At 42.8% G+C, this 21,860-nt stretch overlaps 1 protein-coding gene across 1 annotated transcript; it reads right to left on the reverse strand.

Annotated features, from left to right (window-relative positions):
* Positions 1-352: 352 nt before the first annotated feature.
* On the reverse strand, positions 353-21,784 carry DTL (denticleless E3 ubiquitin protein ligase homolog). The gene is made up of 15 exons (XM_053939639.1): positions 21,703-21,784; positions 21,418-21,543; positions 20,500-20,598; positions 20,106-20,167; positions 19,895-20,015; positions 19,362-19,427; positions 18,111-18,226; positions 17,366-17,439; positions 16,340-16,443; positions 15,315-15,419; positions 13,320-13,432; positions 9,790-9,879; positions 7,903-8,041; positions 3,243-4,114; positions 353-1,778 (listed from the first exon to the last, which is right to left on the reverse strand). The coding sequence occupies exons 1-15, from the start codon at positions 21,746-21,748 to the stop codon at positions 1,695-1,697; spliced, it is 2,217 nt and encodes a 738-aa protein (XP_053795614.1). The 5' UTR covers positions 21,749-21,784; the 3' UTR covers positions 353-1,694.
* Between the last annotated feature and the right edge of the window lie 76 nt (positions 21,785-21,860).

The following is a 21,860-nucleotide window of genomic DNA, read 5'->3' on the forward strand; positions in this document are numbered from 1 at the left end:
GTTATTTCTACTACTTCTATCTACTTCAATATCCAGAAGTAGTTTAAAATTATACTAGCAGATTTTTTTATATTCCTGTTTTGCCTAAGATACTAGATCTATCCAGGTAGTCACTTCTTAAAAATCCATTTTTTTTAAGAACTATTAAAAAATGCCTGAAGCACTCATAGGATGATGGCCTGTAATTCAGCAAACAAGAGAAAGCTGTCCTGGACCCTATTTGTACCCAAAAGCTTCTGCTAAAAGATGCAACATGATAGTAACTACTTTTCTTTTTTTAAAAAAAGCACATTACACACTTCCTTTTGCTTTGTAGCTGTAACAGACCTTTTACAAAAGCCATTTTCTCTCAAGTAATTTATTTCCTTGCAAAATACAAACCAGCTTGTTCCTTCTAATCCCTTTCAGCTACCATACTTTCCAATGTTACTGTAAAGTAGAGGTTAAAATTTAAGAAAACATAAGTTAGTGGGATCATATCCCCTTCACATACCTCAATTCTTCTGCAGTGGAAAAACATAATAGGGACTCAAAGGGTTTGACTGATTTTGAAGTTCATGGGAATGATAACACCAGAAAACAGAGTGAATGCTACAACATAAGATAGGGGTCTTCTACTAGAAGATCCTGGGGAAAGCAGGGCTGAGGAATTAGTGTCATTAGCCAGCAGGACAGTGATCTCATTTCATTGATCTTGTTCTATCAGCACTGGGGACAACTTGCAATGGCAAAGCCTTTAATATTAATATGTAAACGATCTCAAGTGCTTTCTAAAATGTCAGTTGCCTCTCCCACAATTTACAAGGTATTATTTTGTAATACTGTATTATAAAACTGTTATGAAGGTATGTTATAAGCAGTTACTAATGCCTTTGCTACAGGCTGAACCTGTAAGAGCTGAGTGACAATGGGCTGTTACAGGATGTCTATTTAGGACAGATCAAACAAATTATTTGAACCCACTTTGCCAGTATTTTATTTCAGTAAAGTGGTAAACTTTTGGTCTTAAGAGCTGTAGTGCTGATGGTTCAAGAGGCAGCTAAGTAGGTAAATACAGCAGTTTACAGGGTGGGAGAAGAAAGGGGATAGCAAGGGGAGTACAGGCATTATGTACCTGATTAAAACTTTGTCTCTTCTTACACCATAGTCACCATCAGATGGATGTAGGCTATTTGGAAGGTTTTTAGATTTAATTAACACATTTCTAACTTCCCTGCTGGAAGAAGACAGTCATTGCAGTACTAGAGGAATAATTGTAGAAATGCCATTCAACATGAAGAGGCTCAAATGTTCCTCCAGTAAATTTCTCTACACACATTTCAACACTTACTTTTCAGGAGACTGTAATGATTGCACAGTATTCTTAAGCAGTAGCAGTTTGAACAGCAGATTAGTAACAGAAACTGACAAGCTATATGTGCCTGTCAACAATATACAGCAGAGCTGTGTCTGTCTTTGGGCTAGAACAGGTGCCACGTGAAAAATATTTTGTTTATAAAAAAATACATACCCTAAGTCAGAAAGAGACCATGAGTGAGTATGGTATAGAATTTACACACTCAGCTCTCTTCAACTGATAACAGCTTTAAAAATGGGAAGACTAAAACCTCAAGTCTATGAAAGTCTGACAACAAACTGTAATCCTGGTGCATCATTGCTGGCATTGGTAAGTCTGGTCTTGGTGTCAACATCCCTCAGGTGCAAGCGCCACACGCTGTTTCAGTCATTCTGTGGAAGTATGTGCAGATCTTCCTCATGGACACTGAAGTGGCTGCAACCTAGCAAGAAATAAAACCAAAACTAGCATGAAACACTGGGTGAACAGCTCATATGCTGCAGGAATCTCAAAAGTCTCCCCTCCATCATTGCTCCAGTTTGCTCAGCTTCCCAACTAAGAGAGTAAATGAAAGGTTCTTTACTACAATCTGTCTCAAAGGTAGCAGTGTCTAAATCCTAGGGTTGTCCCACTGCCATGAGAAATGCACTCCAGCTGCAGTTTCAGCTTCCCTAAAGCAGGTAAGAGAGCTGTAGATTTCCAAGACACAGCAAATACAATGAATGCTGTTGGGTTATTCCTGGCATCTCCTCAGGCTATGAGAACAACACAGGAGCATCCCAAAATCTGAACCAGAGCATACTGGACAGGAAAGGTAATTGTTCTATAGTAATCTCTCTCCAGGGCAAATCTCTGTCTTGTGTCTAAACACGTATAGCATAAAGCACAAGTGGTCACAAGTAGTTGTAGGTTTCCTATAACCAAGATTTCTTGGTACAGCCACAACATGAAGAGTCCAGCTACTATGAATAACTTCAGGACTGGTGGTTTGCCCAGGTCGTATCTGATGGAAGTGTTGGAAGGGATGAAATCAGGTAAGAAATGAGATAAGTCTCAATGATGGCAACAACTTTTAGCACCAGATATTTAAGAGTACAACTAAAATTTGAGGATTGAAAATTTACCTAACATTTACTGAAATGAGACTCAGTCAAAGATACTGGGTAACTTGGGAGACGAGTTTCAGGGACAAGTCAAGTTTGGTTTGTTTTAAAAAATGTAATTGTAATTTCCTAGTTAAGCCCTCATGCGAATGCTTTTAGCTGCTTTAAAAACTTAACTTGAATTTCAGATCCGAGGTTGAGCTCTAGGCTTCCTGTACACCAAAAATAAGATGGTGTAGGTCAAATCCTGCCCTCTCAGTCTTGCACACTTCTTGTTTTCTTTTCATTGAAGGAACTGAAGGCATTTATTTGATGCCCCACAGTTTTAACATGGGTAACAAATTCTTTTGCTACCTGAGCTGGAAGAGAATTTAGCTCTTTCTTCCAGTGTTTAAGTGGTTTTCCAGTAACATAAACAGGCAGATGTGATGGTGAACATATAAGCAGGAGATCTGCCAGGAAAGCTGTTGGCATTATTGTGCCTCTCAGAGTAGAGCTGTATTTAAGAAGACAGCTACATCCTTCAAACATCCAGCTGGGAGCTGCAAGGATCTCTGAGCTCCTGTGTGCCTTAAGTCCCTTGAAAATGAAGGACACATCATAAAAATTCTGTTCCTGCATGGAGAGGATTAGCAGATAACAGCATTAATGTATCCAGCTTATTAGGCCAGAAATCATCCCTTTTGTCCATAGTCAAAGGGATCAGATAATTCTTTGTGTCTGAGCAGGAGGGAACAAACAAAGGGAGAGTGGCAGCTAGGGATAACTTATTTCATGAGGATGTTGTTGGCTGCCCTACTTACAGTTTTTGGCGAAGTGGCCACTGCCACAGACTCTTGTCTTTTGGCACCAGGACTGCAGGATGACGGAGGGCTGTGTGACGTGCTCTGGTTGCCAGGTCTGCCAGTCCGTAGCTTCTCTCCCAGAGCAGACAACCAATTTTTTCTTTCAGGAGAACTGTTCTCTTTATCTACTACCTCACTGTCTTTCCCACGTGGAGATCTGAAATGATGGGGGGAAGTTTGAATGCCTGATGAATTAATATGGCTTCCAGAAAGGGAAGGCTCTTTTGGGCTGTGGCTGGAGCCTTCATGGTCGTTACACAAGTCAGCCAGGCTGAGAGAGTCTTCATCAGAAGCTTTTTGGTCTGGAACCAAGTGACATAAATTCAGCTTGGATTTCTTCGCTGCGTGGTCCAGCTCAGTCACACAACTACAGCCCTGCAGACACTTCTTCCCTGCATCAGCCTCCTTGCTGCAGTCAAGCCTTCTCTTGGCACGCTTTTCTAACTGTGAGTGTGGGACTTGAGGAGGGCAAGCAGCTTCCAGGAGACCCTGGGTGACTTGGGTGACTTCTGCCAGGGCTTTTCTAGGAGAAGGAGCCTTTTTCTCCACTTCTGGAGGAGAAGAGCACGGAGTCCTTGTAACCCAGTGTTTGATGGACATTTTGGAGGAAGGGATCAGTTTGGGGGATGCACAAGGGCTGGCTGCAGGCGGCTTGGCCGGGGTGGAGGCTGTGGCGGTCGGTGTTTTGAGAGCGACGGTGGGAGTGTTGGTGGGCAGCGGAAGGTCTCCGGAGTGAGTGGGAGCACAGGCAGCAGGCCGTGGTGAGGAAATGCACGTGCTGCCTGCTGTCAGAGCCTTGGCAGGAGTGCTTTGTGGGCTGGCTGGTGGCCCTGAGAGGGGAGAAATAAGTAGTCTGATGAGGAACACAGAACAACAAGTTAAGGACAGTCTTTTTAAAAACACCTCTTCTAACCAGGAGATGAATCAGTGCTGACTCTGTGTGCCAGATATACCCTTTTGAACTAAGATGCTGTATAAATCCCTCTGGTTTTGGTTAAACTGGTACAAGTCTGTTATAAAATCCTGTATCACACTGATAAAGCATGATGCAGTACATTTGTGTAATGTCTGACATCTATCCCTTCAGCAGTGAGTGCTCTTATATGAGCTACAGCCACAATGAACACACAAAACAAATCTTGAATCTTCCAAGTGTATCTAGCCTTGCTGCAGCTTTGGATTTTGCTTTTCCAGACAACTGCCTGGCAAAAAGGCTGGTCCCTACCTGTCCTGCATATTTAACAGCTCCATAACTGAGCTGATGGACAAAGGTACTGCAAGCAGGTCCCACAGCTAATTTCAGTACCAAGGAAGCTTTACACTGTGATGCCCTAGCATGTGAATAAAGCTCCTAGTCAAGTATTACTGGCTGCAGATTTTAAAGATTTTTTTCTTAGTGAAGAACATACTTTCATTTTCTTGTCTTTTTTGCTGGAGGACTTTCTGCAATGTTGTATTAAAATACAGACAGTAGTTTTTTTACCACACCCAGGGAAGCTTGAGAAATTCTTCACCTACTGAACAAGGACTTAATGCCAAAGGAAATAAAATCTCTCAACAAATGATTCCTGAACAGGTATTTCATAGTGGCTTCTGAGCTCACTAGCCAACATGTAAATGCCCCTGCTTGTAAAAGAGAAATTTTGAACACTCAGAAAACACCAGTCATAGGTAGGGACATAAGGACTTCACTAACAACAGAGGGAATCATACATAGCAAAGATCTCAGTCTGCAGCAATATCAGAGAGTGTTATTTTAACTTCTTCAAATGTTTTTATCTCCAGCCCCCTCCCACAGTGACACATTAGTAGGTTTGTAAGATGCCTGCTTTCTCATTCATCTAACTCGTGGTGATGCAATTAAATGGGGTTATGCCTTAAGTTACTCTGTGCTCTTCCACTGCTGGGCACAAGAGCACTAAAATTGTGTATACCAGGGGTTTAATCCAAACTCCCCACTCTGAGCACTAGCACTGCACTATAAAGTTTCATTAGAACAATGAGAAGTCCAGTGTGAACAACCTGCCAGTTTCTTTACAATGCTGGGCTGTCTCACAAACAACATGTTGAGTGAGCACCGACAGGCCTGGTTATATACCATACTAAGTCTCTTCTGATCTTTTTACTGTGCTATCTAACTAGTATCCAAAATACTGTTGCATGAGAACAAAATTGAATAGGATCCCATACAAATAACTTCAACACAAAAACCAGAGTTAAAAACTCCTTTCCTGATAAAATATGCTACTTCATAACAACTTGCTTCAATCTGGGCTATGCAAATATAACTGCCAAGATTTCTTCTCCTAATCTTTGGTTTAATGAGCACTTACAAGACAATAATAATTCATCTGGGAAATTAGTTGCACTCAAAAATCTATGCTCCTAGAGGGGAAGAAATAGCAACCTCAGCAACTCTTGATCCATAATGACTATTACAAATTCATTCAGCAGAAATATTGCATGACTAGTTGGGTATGAGCACTCTGAATCCCAAACCAGTCTGAAAGTTATGCTGTGGACTCACCAGATAATGGAAAAAGAGTTATCCTGGGAGTAGGATGAGTGTCATGGCAAGAAGCAAACAAAAATTTGAAATAAAGAATATGAAGATCAGGCTTTTTTTTCCTAAGATTGCATGCATTATTCAAGTTTCTACCAAGCCAGTTTCAAGCTGTTTCCATTTATGCTGCCACTGCACATGGTACAATACTGCAAATACCTGCAGTCAACCTGCATCACACCAAAGCAGGTTACTTTGGATATTTCCTACCTTCTCTATCACAAGTCTTCTAGACTGGTATTATCAATCTCCAGATTTAAGAATCACAAATTGTCCATGCACAGGCCTGCTCCAGAAATTTGGTTACACAAAACCACAGAGAAAGTAGTACCACAAAAGTAAAGAAACCACAGAAGTAATTGCCAAATAGGAAACTGGTTGCTACACTTGATGATATAGGTCAACAATCAATACACAACCTCAATGTCATAATTTGTTCATCAGAAATGGGTGGGGAACTACCTAGACTCATCCCAGCAGGTCTGAAATAGTCCTCTGCTTGCCAGCTCTGAATTAGTCTCCGCAGATAACTCCTATATTCTAACAGCACACGTACTGTGTTCAAGAGCCAAGGTCAGCAGGAAGCCTGCTCTTGTATTTGCAGTGTCTGTGTACTTCCTCTTCCCTCCTATGTTACTTTAATGCAGCAAGAGCAAGGAGAAATAAGTAATTTTTTCTAGTATTATTGCCAAACCTGACTTGTAACATTTTCGTGTGTAAGATACTTTAGATCTCATGTTTGTGGTCTAAACCTATGCTTACTTCTCTTTTCCTGGCACTAAGATACGAAGGTATTTTTGAGCCCTCTCCGAGGAGACTCAAAAACCAAAACAATTTGCACACACAAAACGATTTTGCACACACGAAACAATTACCAGCTATGTAGTGGTCCTGGCACTCTCCCTCCCATTGTCCTGCAAACTTCCTGCTAGACTTGTTACTCACTGGCAAAAGGTTAGAGGTAATGTTATCTCATTAGTGGGATTCGGAGACCTTCAGCCTTTATTTGTGCTAGCCAAGATGAAATTCATTTGGAGGGTGGCTTGAAAAGATAGGTGGAATGCAGGAAGTCACAGCAGCAGCTGCTGGGAAGCTATTGTATTCTTAGTTTCAGAGCTACTCTACAGAGAAGCTCATCTTACTTCACTTTGGGGGGAGGGCACTTCTCCTCCTTTTACCTACTCTACTGCAACAAAACGCAGGTTATAGACAAATCAAAGTTAATACTATGATCAGGGTTCCTTTCCTCTGCTCTAGGGTACTACCTGCTTAGTGACTCCCTTCTCTACAGAGCCCACATCTGCTTGCTAGCTTAGAGCATGCTGCACAACTTGTCTGAGTGCCCAGGCTTTGTAGAAAGGTACTGCATTTGTTCACTAGACTTTACACATGAATAGATGATCAATTCTGGGACATTACAATCATCACAATTGTCTGAATGTTTTTTTTTTAAGTGCTTTCACAACACAGCATTTCATTTGGCTGTATATGGTCAGTACCACTGACTGAAGCTTAAGAGAGAGAGACAATACTGATAACTGCACCTGAGAAATTACTCTGTGCACAGTTCAACTATGGGCAGAAGCAAACAGGTCAGAGTTCCAAGATTTTATATGTGCTGCCAGCCCTTTGCTGGGTAAACTACCAAAGTGAAAAAAGCATATGATCTTACTGCTCTCAGTTAGTATTTGATAAGGAAAAAAAAAAAAAGTGAGTTGTTGCTACAGCGACATCTCCTTTGGCTATACAATTACTGAACTCTGCTGAAACCCACTGAAGATCTGGCTGCCCAACAAGCTGTGTCAATGAGTATTTGCTTTGCAGTCTGGCCATACAGACTTTGCCATCCTTGTAAGCTACTTCAGCCAGCTTGTCCTGTTGATGGCAGAAGTATTTACAAGTAGAAGTGCTTGTCTGGCTATTATGAATAATTGTCTAATATGAGAAAAACCTCAGAAGGCTAATAAGACAAGCCAAAGGCTTTTATTGGTACAGAGAACAGACAAAATTCAGTAGTGTGTTGCAGACCAAGACATCTCAGCTCAGGGGCCTTACCTGCTCCATGTTGTTCTTCTGGTTTCTTCTGAGTGACCCAGCCTACCAAGTTGGCTTTTCTGGATACTGATTTCTCTTCCTCAGGACAACGATGTAAACGCCAAATCCTCACAGTGTTGTCATCAGAGCATGTGGCAATCTAAGTATAAATTTGTGTGTTAGAGTAACCAGGGCACATCCTATGGATCACTGGCTGAGTGAACTGGAACAGCTTCATCCAACACACCACACCAGTATGAATGATGGTGAAGCTTGGCTGAAGGGGTACAAGATAGACCATTATACAATGAAAATACCCCAACTCTGTTTCATTACTGCAGCAGTATTTGTTTTAAAGCAGGCAAGGCTGCTGCATCCATGTCTTTCTGCTCTAGAAATCTCAGTCACCACCAACCATTTGCTTCATATGGCTACGTGAGAGACACTGCTCTGCTGAAGGCACGGCGCATTTTGGGATTTCAAACCCTCAGTAGACAAAACCAACCACTCTCCTTTGTGCACCTGAATCTTAATCTGCCTCTTTTGCTGAGGACATCTTCTGCTTGGGGACAAACATTTGCAGCACACCGAGAAGGTGACATTGGATGGCTACTGCATGAGCCGTGGTATCTCTTCAGAGTCAGATGTCAGCAGTATCTGGCAGAGAACCCAGCTCTAGAGCCCTGCTGCAGCATCACGTGCTCCAACAAGATCTCTGGAATCCTGAGCAAAGGAGCAGCACCCATCTAACCCACATTTTATGACAGATTAGCTGGTGACTCAGCAGGGAATCAATCAGTAGAAAGAAAAAGGAAATGCTGTGGTGAAAGTTTGTAGCAATCAGAAGGGGGAAAGTGTCTCTACTCTGACTTTTGTCACACCAATGTTGTCCCTACCAAAAGCAACCTTGCTCCTCAAATCACACCAGGAAGCAGCTTCCTGACCTGTCTTAGCTCCATATTTTCCACTTTTCCTCGTGCTTTGGCATCTGAACAATGGCTGACTATTTCTTCAGTAATAATTTGCCAGTAACAATTTGAAAGGCTGGATTGGTCTGCATTTCCAACACATCCTGATCAGGATGCTGGGCTACCTCTAGATCACAGATTTCATCTCAAATGCCAGTTCTTGTATTGTGCATCTTACACAACAAGAACAATTCCTGATGTTTCCCTGCAAGACTCCCACCCTCCTACGCTGTAATGCTTTTGTGAAGCCCTGGTGCTGCAATGGAAGCTAGAGAAAGAAGCTGACTTCTTTAACATTGTGGGTTGGAAGAAACTCTGGCTATCATTAGGACACTGCTCAGGATTTTACAGGGTTATTTCTAGTTTTGAGCTAAGCCAGACTTTTGAACCAACTTCCTACTTCAGTTGTTTTCCTTTCAGTGACACCTGGTGCATAACTACCGACCCAATTTCACTGGAGGCTCTTTTTGTCATAAAAGCAGCTCAGATTTTGAAAAGAGGTCATAATGAAAAGAGTCCATATGTTTTTAAAGGGCAATCAAAACTTCTTGCCACTCTGTACAAGACTAGCAGAGGTCAGAGGAAAAGGAAGATGTGAATATGGAACAACAAAACAAGCCTTTGGCTTAAGAAAGCCCTGATTAGATTATTTCATTGTTTTGTCTCACAGGTAGTATCAAGCTCTGATCAGGAGAGGTCTTTACTGATTTGCAATTTCTTGATTTCTCAATTAGCCTAAATTACCTGAAAGGAATAAAAAGGTTCTGATACATTGTGCTAATATGACAAGGTTGGATTAGTGTCTCCTAAATGAACATTTTAGAACTGATTGACTAAAAATTTCCTCCCAAAACAACAAATACTGCTGCCATTTTAAAAGCAGATGTTATCATATCAGATCTATTGTTTCACAGTAAAAACCATTTTGCAGAAGACAAACCTTAGTGAAGTCTGAAGGACACCAAGCAATGGAGGTAACTTCCTGACAGTGACCGAGGAGTATCCGTGGAGGAAGGCTGGGCTCAGAAACCTTAAACATTCCACAGAAAAACAAGCAAACAGTCAGAAGGCACACAACCTAATACACATCTCCAAGAAAAAACCCATATCCCACCTGTGAAATATGTGGATACTTTCCACCTTCCCTGTATGAAATGCATAAACCAAATGCACTCAGCCTGTCATCATGCGGCAACAACTGAGGAAGTCCTAAGCTCATGAAAACTTGTTCAAATCCTGCTACACACAGGAATTCTGCCTCCAGAGTTGACAGCCCAAAACATGACACAAGCATTTTAAGTACCTCTACCTGGTGCAGGCAGGATGTTGGGAGGCTCATATTTTGAATCAGGTTAGGCAAATATATTCTGCTGCTACTTTACCAATGTCCCAGTCACAGGTCAATGGTTTATTAAAAAAATGAAACCACTGCCAACAAAATCCCATAGATGAACCTCCACTGGCTTCAGAACTGGCATCTGTGCAACTGCCAAGTGCCTGTTCCTCCTCCAACCAATCAGCTGGACCAAAGACCCTCTTAAGAGTTCATAGGAAAACTCTCTCAATCACTCACATTCATTCAACTGTCATTCATTCATTCAACATTCTCCATTTCTCTCACACTCTTCACAAAAATCTTTCCCCTGTTCTACAGTTTTGCTACTTATCTTTGACTCCAGCTCCTGTAAGTGACAGACAGAGCTGAAACCAGCATTAAGTAGCCCAAAGGAGAAAACACACACACACACACACACACAGATTCTATCCAAGTTTTGCTTGCTTTCAGCAGGCAATCCTTTCTGGAGCTGTGAGTCACCATCCTTTATTGTCTGGGAAAAGGAGTAGACATTAAATATAGGTTTCAAAGGAAGATTCAAGACTTTGGGGAAGGCTTCTGATTTACAAACATTTTTCTCTTGTAGATCATCTACCACAGCCTGCAAAACTGCAGCTTCAGAAATTAAGTTGTTTTGATACAAACAGGTTCATCTTAACAGGACCTGTATTTCCCCCTGGCATCATAGAGGCAATCACTTGACTAAATATCCACTAAATGCCTTGGTCAGAGCATTCCCTTCATTGCCAAAACATGCAATGGAAATTAAATCCCTATTTAGAGAATAAACAGGAGATCTTTGTGAAAAGAACACCTTCACTTACAGTTAATAGCAGTCTTGCTATTATACATTCATAGCAGCCAAAACAGCGGTTCAGTAACCACTGATTGCTGGAAGGAAAGCAGAGGAAGGGAATTACTCTTTCCAGGAACCAGTGGTTTTACACTATAGCAGTGTAAATTAAAAGACCTATACCCAATTTATATTACTGTGAAATCAAGAAGAGTGCAGTTATGGCTGTGTCCACTGTGTTTGGCAGAAGACTCTCAGGCTGTCTGCATGTTAAGTCAGGATTAGCCACAGCACAGGCTGCTTTTTGTGCCTGAATTGACAGGATATTGTTGGGGAAGTGAGGCCTATTGTGGAAAGGTTAAAAAGAGAAACCTAGGAAATGAGACCTTTTTTAGTTACTCTCCTCACTGGAAACAGCTGTTACATCCATTTTCAAGATGCAGCATAAAATGGTGTCTATGGCTTTGTGCACCATATGATAGAGAAGCACCTCCATTCCAGGGCTGGGACACACCAAAGTGTAACTTGATACGGTTTCCTGGGAGTGATCCACATCAAAGGATTGGAAGAACAATGAAAGTAAAAATCTACAAATGTTATTTTTTTATTACCAAGAAGGTACCTCAGATAGGTACCATCTTTGTGGAGAAAAACCTCTCTGTTCTTCAGCTTGTATAATCTTATGGTTGTTCAAGAGTGAGAGTTCATTAATTGATGAACTTCTAATTTAAAAAACAACAAACTCAACACAATAAAGGAAGTGTTCATGGCCTGGAAGTGACTTATATATGAAAACAGACTGAAACAGCATCCTTGTCAGCAATAACTTCTATCCACGGTGTTTCTCACCCCAACACAAATTTAGCACTGCTGCAAAAGTTTCTCAAAGAAATCATCTAAGTGGAAAAGGTCTTCCTCTGCATTATATTCCTCTCTAGATACAGAAAGAGCTCTTCATTAAGATCCTTACAACATTACCTGTTAACTACTCATGCATCATCTAACCATGGTTTTCTTCACAGCATGGTAAGTCCTCACGCCATGAAAAGATACATATGTTTCAGAGTCAAATCTGTCAACATTTAAATTAAGAAGCCTCTGAATACAACAGATCTTGAAAGAGACAAATGCACTGGAAGTCCCACTTTCTAATATGACTGTGGTATTAAAATAAAAAAAACAATCATCTGATGATTATTTTATAAATATGCAATACGATTTGTCACTCCTATGTGATAGCAAAAGAAGCCTTCTGTACATGAATTCATTTTAGGTGTGCTCAAATGCTTAAATTTTGAGATAAATTGACATCCTTGAATACTCTCAACTGAGTCCCAGCCTGTGTTCCAAGAAAGTATCAAAACACATGAATGCAGAATGTGCAACTCAAGTTCACACAGGCATTTTTGCTGAATTTGCACAGAACACGAGGAAGGTTAAAATTGCACCACTTGGCACAGTAATCCTGCCGCCACACTCCTGCCACTGAGTAAGTAACCCAGCTGCTTCCAAGTGTTCTCCAAAATAAAGAGGATACATTCACAACCTCAGCAGGCTAACCCTCTCCTCTGAGAGGTTTGTATTTTACTTTCAAACTCATTGTGAAATGGATGCACAAGTCAACATTCCATAAAAATTATCCCAAACCTGAAATAGGCAGTCACCTGTGGTTTCTGTCTATTCTACTGCAGTAAGTCCACTCTGTTCCATATGAGGAACATGAAGAACAGAACTTGAAGCATGCCTTACTCTGAGGTGCCTACTGCTATCTTGGTGACATTTGCATTTCCTACACGTCACTGCAAAGATGTTAAGCAATGAAACCCCTCAGCTGTCAGACAGTGCTTTGGAATTTTGTTGAAGGCTCTGGCTGAGCCCTTGCTGTAATACAAAGGCTTTAACTACTATAAATTAAGCATGATAAAAAGCTGTGTCTGAAGCAGAAGATGGAAAAGGGAGAGGTGGAGGGAAAGAGTACCCTTTAAAACAATTAAACTTTTAGGTTTCTGCTAATGTGCTCCATTGCTAACTATGAACCAAGAACTGTCTGTCTACTTGTCATAGCTGCCTGAATCAACAGGACTGAAAGAGGATTTTAATGTCCATTAAAACCAGATTAAGAGCAGCAATTTGCAATAAGCAGCAGTGATGAGAGATGTACTGATGGCAGGAGGTTAGCTCTGTTTTACATTAAACAATTACATGAAGCCTTGACAGCAACATACACACTCCAGGCACAACATGCCAGGAGCTAACCCCATGCTGCTTTGGGTAGGTTTGGGAAGCAAGGAGTGTTCTGTGTGAACATGAAAAGCAAAAGCAGCTGCCCCCATTGCTTCACCTTCCAGATGTATGCGTTGCAGTCACTCGAGCCACTGACCAGGAACTGGTCATCTGGGCTGGTGCTGGATTTGATGTAAAAGGTTGAATTCTGGTGTCCACTGAAAACTGCCACTGTGAAGAGAAAATAAAAAAATAAAATAAGTAAAAGCCCACTCAATGCATAGCCCTGGAGTCAGTTGTGCAAGGAGGGCTGATCTTACAGGCTTTTCTTGCCTAGCCACATATCCTTTGGAGAAAGTGGTTGCACTGCTCCCTTGCTCTGGGGCTCTAGCAGCAGGAAGTTTTTATTATTCAACTGGAGCCCTTCAGGCTTCCCAAACAAACCAATGGCAGTTTCATTAAAGCTCTGCCGTGACCCGTATCACAAGCAGACTCAGCCCTCACCTGGGCTGCCCCACTCCTCTGGTTCAGGTTCCCTGTCTCCTCCTCCCTCAGCCGCCATCACCAGTCCTGCTCCATCAACAAGCCCTGCAGCAGAAGCCTTCTTCCACACAGGTGGCAACAAAGGCACTGGCTGCTCCTTCCTCCCACTGCCAGCAGCTTTATTTCGTCAATAAAACTTGTATTTTGCCAGTCACGCTCTCCTGTATTTAAAACCTTAGCAGTGCTTGCTAAAGCCTCGAAAGCATCACCCCAAATGGCGGACATTCCCCTACGACACGGCCTTCCGCCGGCACGAGAGCCGAGTGCAATCTGGAGTGCTTGGCTGCACCATGTTCTGTCCTCTCACGGGGCACAAAGCACAAGTTTCCCAGGACAGCCCCAGGCTGGGCTGGCTCCCTCTCCTCCAGGCCTATTTTAGTAGAGGCTCTTGCAGAGGAAACAACCCACAGACCAAGAGGACACGTGGCCGCCTTCGGTGCCCTGTGAAGAGTTGCAAGACCCCTTTGTTTTTTGCCCACAGCTCTCGCAGTGCACTGGCCATCAGACAGCGAATCCCCCCCTAAACCAGGCGGCAAGTGCTGCTGCAGGAGGATTTCCTGACGAACTAGAGCCGCCCCAGTGCTGGATAGGAGCAGCTGCAGCCGCGCTGAGGCGGCACAAGGGCGGGCAGGCGCTGCCCTCTGCGGGAGCCGCGGCACAGCAGCTCCGTCCAGCTGGAGCACGGGGCTGCTCGCCTCGGCTGCACACACAAGGCAAGAGCTCCGTGAGGAGGCCGAGGGCTGTGCTGGCCAGAGCCTGCTCCTTGAGGGACAGGCCAGGCAGCCCATCCCCACAGAGCGGCCGGTGGCAGCACCCGGGGTTAATCTCAACAAGCAAGCTATTAACATTTACTACTCGCAGCACTTCCCTGCTCTGGAAGCATTCCCACCCACCAGACTGCCTTCCTAAAGAGCAGACAGAAGGACACATTGTTCATTTCATTTCAGTTAACTGAGAGACTGAGAAAAGGCAATGGAAAATAAATTACGTGTCTGGCTGGAATGCATCTAACAAGTTTTGCCACCAGCCTATGGCAAAGCAGCTTCGTGCACCAAAGGCTCAGGGCCATCTTGTGCACGTAAAGGTCACAGATTCAGTGCTGAAGGAGTCTGAAAGGATGAAGCACCTCAATATGCTGTGGATCCTTTCTTCCAGAAACTGTGGTATAAGTTAAACTGAAAAGACCTTAAAATATCTGAAGTTATCAGGTGATCACTTTCAGTGGATTCATATCTAAAAGTCTGATAAATCAGTGACTGCCAGTAAGCAGAGGGTTCAAACTTGCTTCAGGCTGGATAGAAGCCATTCCTCACTGGGTAACTAGAGCTAACATGCAAACTACCATCAGTGTCTGTCTGGGTGAACCTCTATCTGCTATTAATTTTATGTGGATGGCTTAACACAAAATGTGGATCTGCCCTGCATAGCTTTAGAAGTAAGAGCATGGAATAGGTTTCCTTCCAGTGTTGAACCTGGTCTCTGTCTCTCTGTGTCAGAGGGACAAACTTGCCTTTCCACGCTCTGTATCATCTATGCTTTTTGCAGCTATTTCCACAGATATCATGCTTACCTGGAGTGGTCCTTAAACTTGTCATATTGAACATGTAGATACTGTCATCAGTGCAGTTAGCAAACAGATTAGCACCAGTGGAATCCAAAACCAGGCTAGAATATCCTACAGAGAAAGAGAGAAGCTCTTCAGAAGAAAAAAATTTGGAAAAGAGACATTCTCAAAGAAATGCCCACAGAAGGAAATTTGGAAAGGATCTGTAACATGTTTGAGATTGTCATGGTAAAGTTTCTATGTTTGACAGAGCACTTGCTGAAGAAGAATTTTTTCTAGAATAACATCAACATTTTCTACATTTCCCTGAGGATTCAGGGAAAGGATTTAGAAAGGAATTGCAACTTCAGAACAGGCAAGCGATTTATTTGATAGTTTCAAACAGATAACAGGAACAACCAATTGTAGAAGCAGAGACCAAAAATAAAGAGAAACCCTCATGCTTTGGTAGAACAAGCCATTCTCTGATTTGCTAGTGATTCAGATTCAAGAAAAATCTTCCCGTGCAGGGAAATTATTTCCCAACTATCTCCTTGGGAGTGACACTGACCATTACCACATTGATCACACAAATCATCAGGAATTATTGTGTTGCATCAGAGCATTGTAAGGCATTAAAGGTACAAAAAAGACAGAGAAACATGAACAAGTGAGCTATCGTTTTTGGTAACAGTTTCAAGAGGTGATAATATAAAAACCCAGTCCAGTCTGTTGTCTTTGCAAGATACAATGCAAAGGAAGTTCAATCTGAATTTATCAAAATGACTAGCTAAATTCCTCATCAAGAGCTCTACTGTTCCTCAGCTCTGTTTATGAAAATACACTGCTGAAGCTTCTACAAGTTTTTATCATTGCTGCAGTGATATAAAAGTCAGGCATGTTCACTCTTCAACTTGAAAATTTGGTATTGGCAATCAAAATACCCTGCAGAGTTTGCCAGTCTGGTCAACGATTTACTATAAAGAAAAATGTCACTGAGAGTACTTCTTAAATTCACTCTGCACTCTCACAAATCCATGTCCTGTGCTCACCAAGCTTGCGAGTGCTCGTTCCAGGGTAGCAGAAGGACCTGAGGGGCAGCGGGTCCTGACGGAAAGCGGCGTAGTTCCTGCGCAAGTCCCACACTTTGATCACGCTGGAATAGAAAAGCACAAGTGTCTTCAGCTTCCAAATTTCCCTTTCCATGCTGATAAAGCCTTTTAAGAGCACAGGAAGCCAGGTTGCTCATGACTGAGGGGTATCCAGTGCTAAGGAGACAACACCTGAGCAGGAGCAGAGCAGAGCCATGCTGAAAGCCAAACAATCGCTCTGCTGGCCATGGGTGAGGAGGCAGCACTGCCTTCTGTAACTAACACAAGACAGAAAAAGAGCCTAGAAGCCAACTTCCTTCAACTAGTAAAAGGAAATATGTGGATGCATTTATACTTCTGACTAGTAGTTTTAGTTTGTAGTTTTAAAAATTAAGGCTTCCAATTTTTTTACTTGCTCGTTGGCAGCAAGTCTCTGTCATGAACCATAGGCAGGAGAGTCAATCTTATCTGCCTCAGAAAGGCTCTGACCACATGGAACCTGCTAAAGAATCGAGTCCAAGAGGATCATTTCCATGCTGATCAATAAGACAGTTTGCTCAAGCTCCAAGATGCTTGATCCCTCCAAGAGATCTGGCACCTAAGAGAATGCATCTTTTGTAACTCAAAGCAACATTTTCTCAAGCACGCCTACACATGTCCAGGCCCTGACCACCCACTCACATCCATAAAGGCTGTCTAACAATAGTCTATGTGTGGTCTCATAAGTCCATGAGAAAAGAGAGAAGGAAGAATTGCTCATTCTGCCCCACAGCTAAGACTAAAATGAGCATTTACCACATATCACAGTTTGTCCAGTAGTGCAATCTCCAGTAAGGAAGTAAAGCCAATACAAGCTGGCAGCATAGCTACTGATTCCACCTAGCAGTAGCTCTAGCCTTCTTGGCCACTGTGTGAGAAAATCTGCCAATCTTTTTATGCCACTGAGCACACAGAATAGACAGGAAAGCAGGCATCCTCCCTCCTTACCCATCAACAGCTCCTGCAGAGATAAGAGTATGCTCATCCTGAAGCAGCACCACAGTTACACTCTGCTGGAAATCCTTAAAAAGAGAAGAAAAAAGAACTTTAATTTCTTTTAAGGTCAGCAAGATCTTGCTGCTTAGTTCAAGGCCATGTGAACACAGGGAAAACCTCCTCCTAGCCAGGCAGCAGAACACAGATAGCAGATGTCATTTAGGACACAACAATGCTTTGAACACTCCCACCAGAGAAATTGCCACTGAGAGATAAGTGTTTGGGCAGCAGTTTGAGATTACACCTTTCAGCTCACAGATAAGAGAGCTGCCTTCATCCCAAAGTTTAATAGATTAAAAATGATCAGGTCTTACTCCAGTAAGGCAGTAATTTGTCTGGTCAAATTAAGGGGGTAAAAAAAAGACAGAAAAAAAATTACAACTTTTCGTATCTCTCTCCTCAAAAAGGGAATGCTGACCACTCCTTTCCTCCCTGGGGAGGGAAAAAAATCCCCCATGTATTTTCACATAACATTTGCTCAAAGTTGGCTTTTAGGCATGTGGGCTGTTAGGCAACTAAATAATGTCTAAAATTAGCCATTGCAAATGACCATGACAAAAAACCCTATCTCCGCAAAGATAAATGGAAGCATTTACCACATACATGCCACATATTTCTCACTATATTTACTCAGGAAGAATTCTGTGAATAACACTGTCCCCAGAAGAGACATTTTATTTGTTGTCCAGGTACCCACCACCAAAGGAGCAAGTCCTCTTAAGTTCTGCCTCTTCTTCTTTGGTTTGGAAGGAGTCTGCTTGTCAGCCACATTGTGTGCTCCACTGATTTGATTTACTTGCCTGTAAAAGCCATCTGAAAGAAATCAAAGACATCTCAATTAGTAGTTTACATGCAATTTTGCTATCACTTTAATAAAATAGGCATCACCTTGGGATCAGACCTAAAAGGTAGCTCAGGTTAACCTTTGAAATCATTAATGTATTCTGAAAACAAAAATTACTTACATACAAAACCAGTGACAAGAACACAGTGCAAAAAACTGCAGAGGTCAGTGTAGCATGGACAATGAAACTAAAACTGATCTAGGCAGGCTGCCTTTGGAAATTATTACCCCTTGGTCTATTGTTCACATGCATCCTGGTCTGAGTGCTCAACCCACCTCACCCCAAGCAGAACTGTGCTCACTGGAAGATTTCCAGTGCTTTTCTACTCTATTTTGTAATTTCCTGTTCAGCCTTTTGTCTATTACCTTATGAAATGTACTGCCTTACTAGAGTAAGGCAACTTTTCTACTTTTTTTTTTTCCTACACCTTCCACTTCAATCATGTGGAGTCAATAAATTTTTCCTTCGCTTGCCTGCTTGAAAAGCCAGGGGACCTGGGACAGATGGAAGAGCAAGATATGTTCAGGCAAAGAAACTGCTGTGGCAGAGAAGGGAACTGGGAAATGGCATAAGGGGAAGGGGCTGGAGCAGGAAAAGCTCCAGGAAACAGAGGAGCAGAATGAACTCACATATTTATAGTAGGTGTTCCCACAATATATTCAGTTGCTACCAGCACTCACAAGCTCTTTTTTCCTACACTTTCTGCCTTCCTTCCTACTCTGGCAGGAGCCTTTCCAGCTTTTCCTCACTCCTCTGGATAGCTCTGACCTAAGCAATCTCTCCTATCTCATCTGCTTTTGCACTGCCCAAGCAGGGGTGTATTCTATACAGCCTCATCTCTTTACCTACACACAGGAAATTATCAAACCAGCCTGTGGTTTGATGCTGCACATCTGGGACTGCTGCAAAGTGGAGAAATATATTATACATAGATAGCAGAGATACCTATTCCATCCTCTTACAGCACCTAAAGCAGTACAGTTATCTGAGAATCCTCTGCTGCCTACATTGTAATCAAAAGTATCAGTCCAACAAGTCCATCTGAGCAGTCCTTTTACATGAGATACCAAGCTTTTTTGATACATATCTGAAAGTTTATTTACCTTTCTTGTTGCACCTGGTATCCCAAACCATGATGTTTCCATCTCTCCCTCCAGTACAGAAAACAGCTGAGAGAAAAAAGTGTTATTAGCTTCCAAAAGCATTAATTTAATTAACTGAATGCAGTACAATGCCATCTATGTACCTCTGGCTCTTCTGTCCCAACACTTGTGATGGCAGTCCTGGAAATATAAAACTCAGACCATTGTTTTGCCATGCTTTTTGACTTGTTCCCTTTCTCTTACTATCCTTTTCTTACTCCCACTAGAGAAACCAGCTCATGGAAAGCATATTCACACACTTGGGTATGGAAGCAGATATCCTATCTTATCTCTGCCCACGATAGAAATGTACAGATTTTAGCATTAGGACACCATCAAGTTCCAACTAGACAGTTTTGCTTTCCTGGCTGGGTCACTGCTCAGGCCTGTGCTATTGGTACCTGTCAGTTTCCAAAGCCCTTTTTCAGCTTAAAATACTTTGCCAGGGATAAAGAAGAAGGAAAAAACAGACAACAGGGAATATCAACATTTACCTTTCTCAAATCTAGAAAAAGCAACTGACTTGAGGCTACACTGGTGCCCTTTGCATATGCCAAGAAGCTCGCCAGCTCTCACATCCCACACCTTGGCTGTCTGATCTCCTGAAGCAGTGACCTTCAGAGGGAAAAATAAAAAGCTTAAGTCATTTTCTGTACACAGTTGCCAAAGCATTAAAAAAAAAAAAGATGGCAAAAGACTACTTACAATCCTGTGTTCCCCTGGCACCCAGGCAAGGTCAAAGACAGCATTTGAGTGAGCCTGCCATTCTAACAAGAAAACAAAAGCCAAGATTAGTTCAGTGCATTGCAGCATGGTATATTTGCAGAAGACTAAATGACATCAGTCGCTGAAATCAGAAATCTTGTCAGCAGTTTGTCTTAGGCATGAAAGACAATACAGAACAATTCATCTACTACTGCTGATTTAAGGGCACATTCATGTTGCTGCTTTGTAAAGAAGACTCAGCAAACTACGTGGAAAGAATAATAACGTACTGCCTACAATTTACGTTTTAAGGACTTGCAAAAAGCTCTCTTTGATTCCAGCAAACCCCACACTTGTCACATCAAATGAACATCACCTTCTTTACAGCATTTACCTTTAAAGATGAGCTTGCTGGTGGTCTGTGCTTCAGTATCATACAGTCTAACAAACCCTTCTTCATTTGCAACTGCCAGGACGTGCTCCAAATTTGGGGCTGAAAAGAAATTGAAACGTATTATATTATGTAGCTAATACAAAATCCTGCCCATGCTCTTTGTGAAAGCCACTACTGCTTTAAATAGGGAATGCAGCAAACATAAAGCTGTGAAATAAACAGCATTTACATAGCAACCTAACTGTTAAAATACAGAAATACTAGCAAGCATTTTTTCTAGATGTTCCGTTCTGGAATGACTATACATGGGCAATCAAATGGCTCCAGAAACAACTTTTGAGACAATACCTCTTTCACCAGCTATAGCAGTTTTCTAGTTACAGTTTCCTCTATCTAGAGTACCTATCATCTACAGCCTCCAGCATTTTCCATGATCTGACTTGGAAAAGCAGAAACCCACCTTAGAGAAATGTAAAATCTCATGCCAAAACTAGAGTACAACGAATGAAGAAGTTTTGCCCTAAAGATCCAGGAGCTCCATTGCTTACTCCTTTCCTCCATCATGGGGAAATGCTGTGTGTAACTGCCTGGTGACATCCATCACCTCTGATTGCTACCTAATGTTCTCCACCCTATTATAACTTTTATATATTTTGAACAAAGCCCAGTTTTTCACCTATGTAGCCTCACACTGTCACCAAGAGGACATACCTTGAAACACACACAGATGAAACAAAGAGACACTAAAATAAATGCTTTACAGTTGCTTCTTTGAGGGAATACTTTCTATCAGTTTCTAGGTGCACCACGAGCCAAAGTTTATCACATGTGGGAGCAAGCTCACTTTAAAACAAGAAACTGGTGAAAACAGAGCCCATACCCTGGCCCCACAAAAGGTCTTTCACGAGGTGAATTTACCTGTAGAAAAGGTGCAGCCGAAAGGAGGGACTGGCATTCCCGTTCTCCCGTAAGACAGGTGGTCATCTTCTCGGCTGCACTGGTAGCTGTCCAAGAGATGCTGCAGGGGAAGCGCTGAGGACCGACCTACAATGGGACAGACGGACCGTAAGCGCCTCAGACACCACAGGCTCGGGCGTCACGAGCCGCAAGGCGGCCGCCGCGGCTGTGCGGGCGGCCGGGGGTGGCTGGGGAAGGGAGGGCGTGCGGGAAGGCGCGGTGCCGGCGGGAAGGCGCGGTACTCACGGGCGGGCGCGGCGGCGGCGCGGCGGAGCAGCGCGCGGCACAGCATGGCCACGGGGATACGGCCGGCGCGCGCCGCGCCAGCTCCCGCCAAACCACCGGCCCGCCAAGCGCGCCGCGCGCCCTCATTGGCCAGCGGCGAGAGCGCCGCGCCGCGCCGG

The sequence above is a fragment of the Vidua chalybeata genome, chromosome 3, assembly GCF_026979565.1.
Source record: "Vidua chalybeata isolate OUT-0048 chromosome 3, bVidCha1 merged haplotype, whole genome shotgun sequence".
Classification (NCBI taxonomy): Eukaryota; Metazoa; Chordata; class Aves; order Passeriformes; family Viduidae; genus Vidua; species Vidua chalybeata.

Excerpts from the sequence above, each read along its gene's own strand:
- DTL (XM_053939639.1), bottom strand. The coding sequence starts at position 21,748 with ATGCTGTGCCGCGCGCTGCTCCGCCGCGCCGCCGCCGCGCCCGCCC. Across the intron at positions 17,440-18,110 it reads GAGGACTTGCTCCTTTGGTG|GATTTCCAGCAGAGTGTAAC; the intron begins GTGGGTACCTGG and ends TCTCTTTTTAAG. Across the intron at positions 1,779-3,242 it reads TGGCCACTTCGCCAAAAACT|GTTGCAGCCACTTCAGTGTC; the intron begins GTAAGTAGGGCA and ends ATTTCTTGCTAG.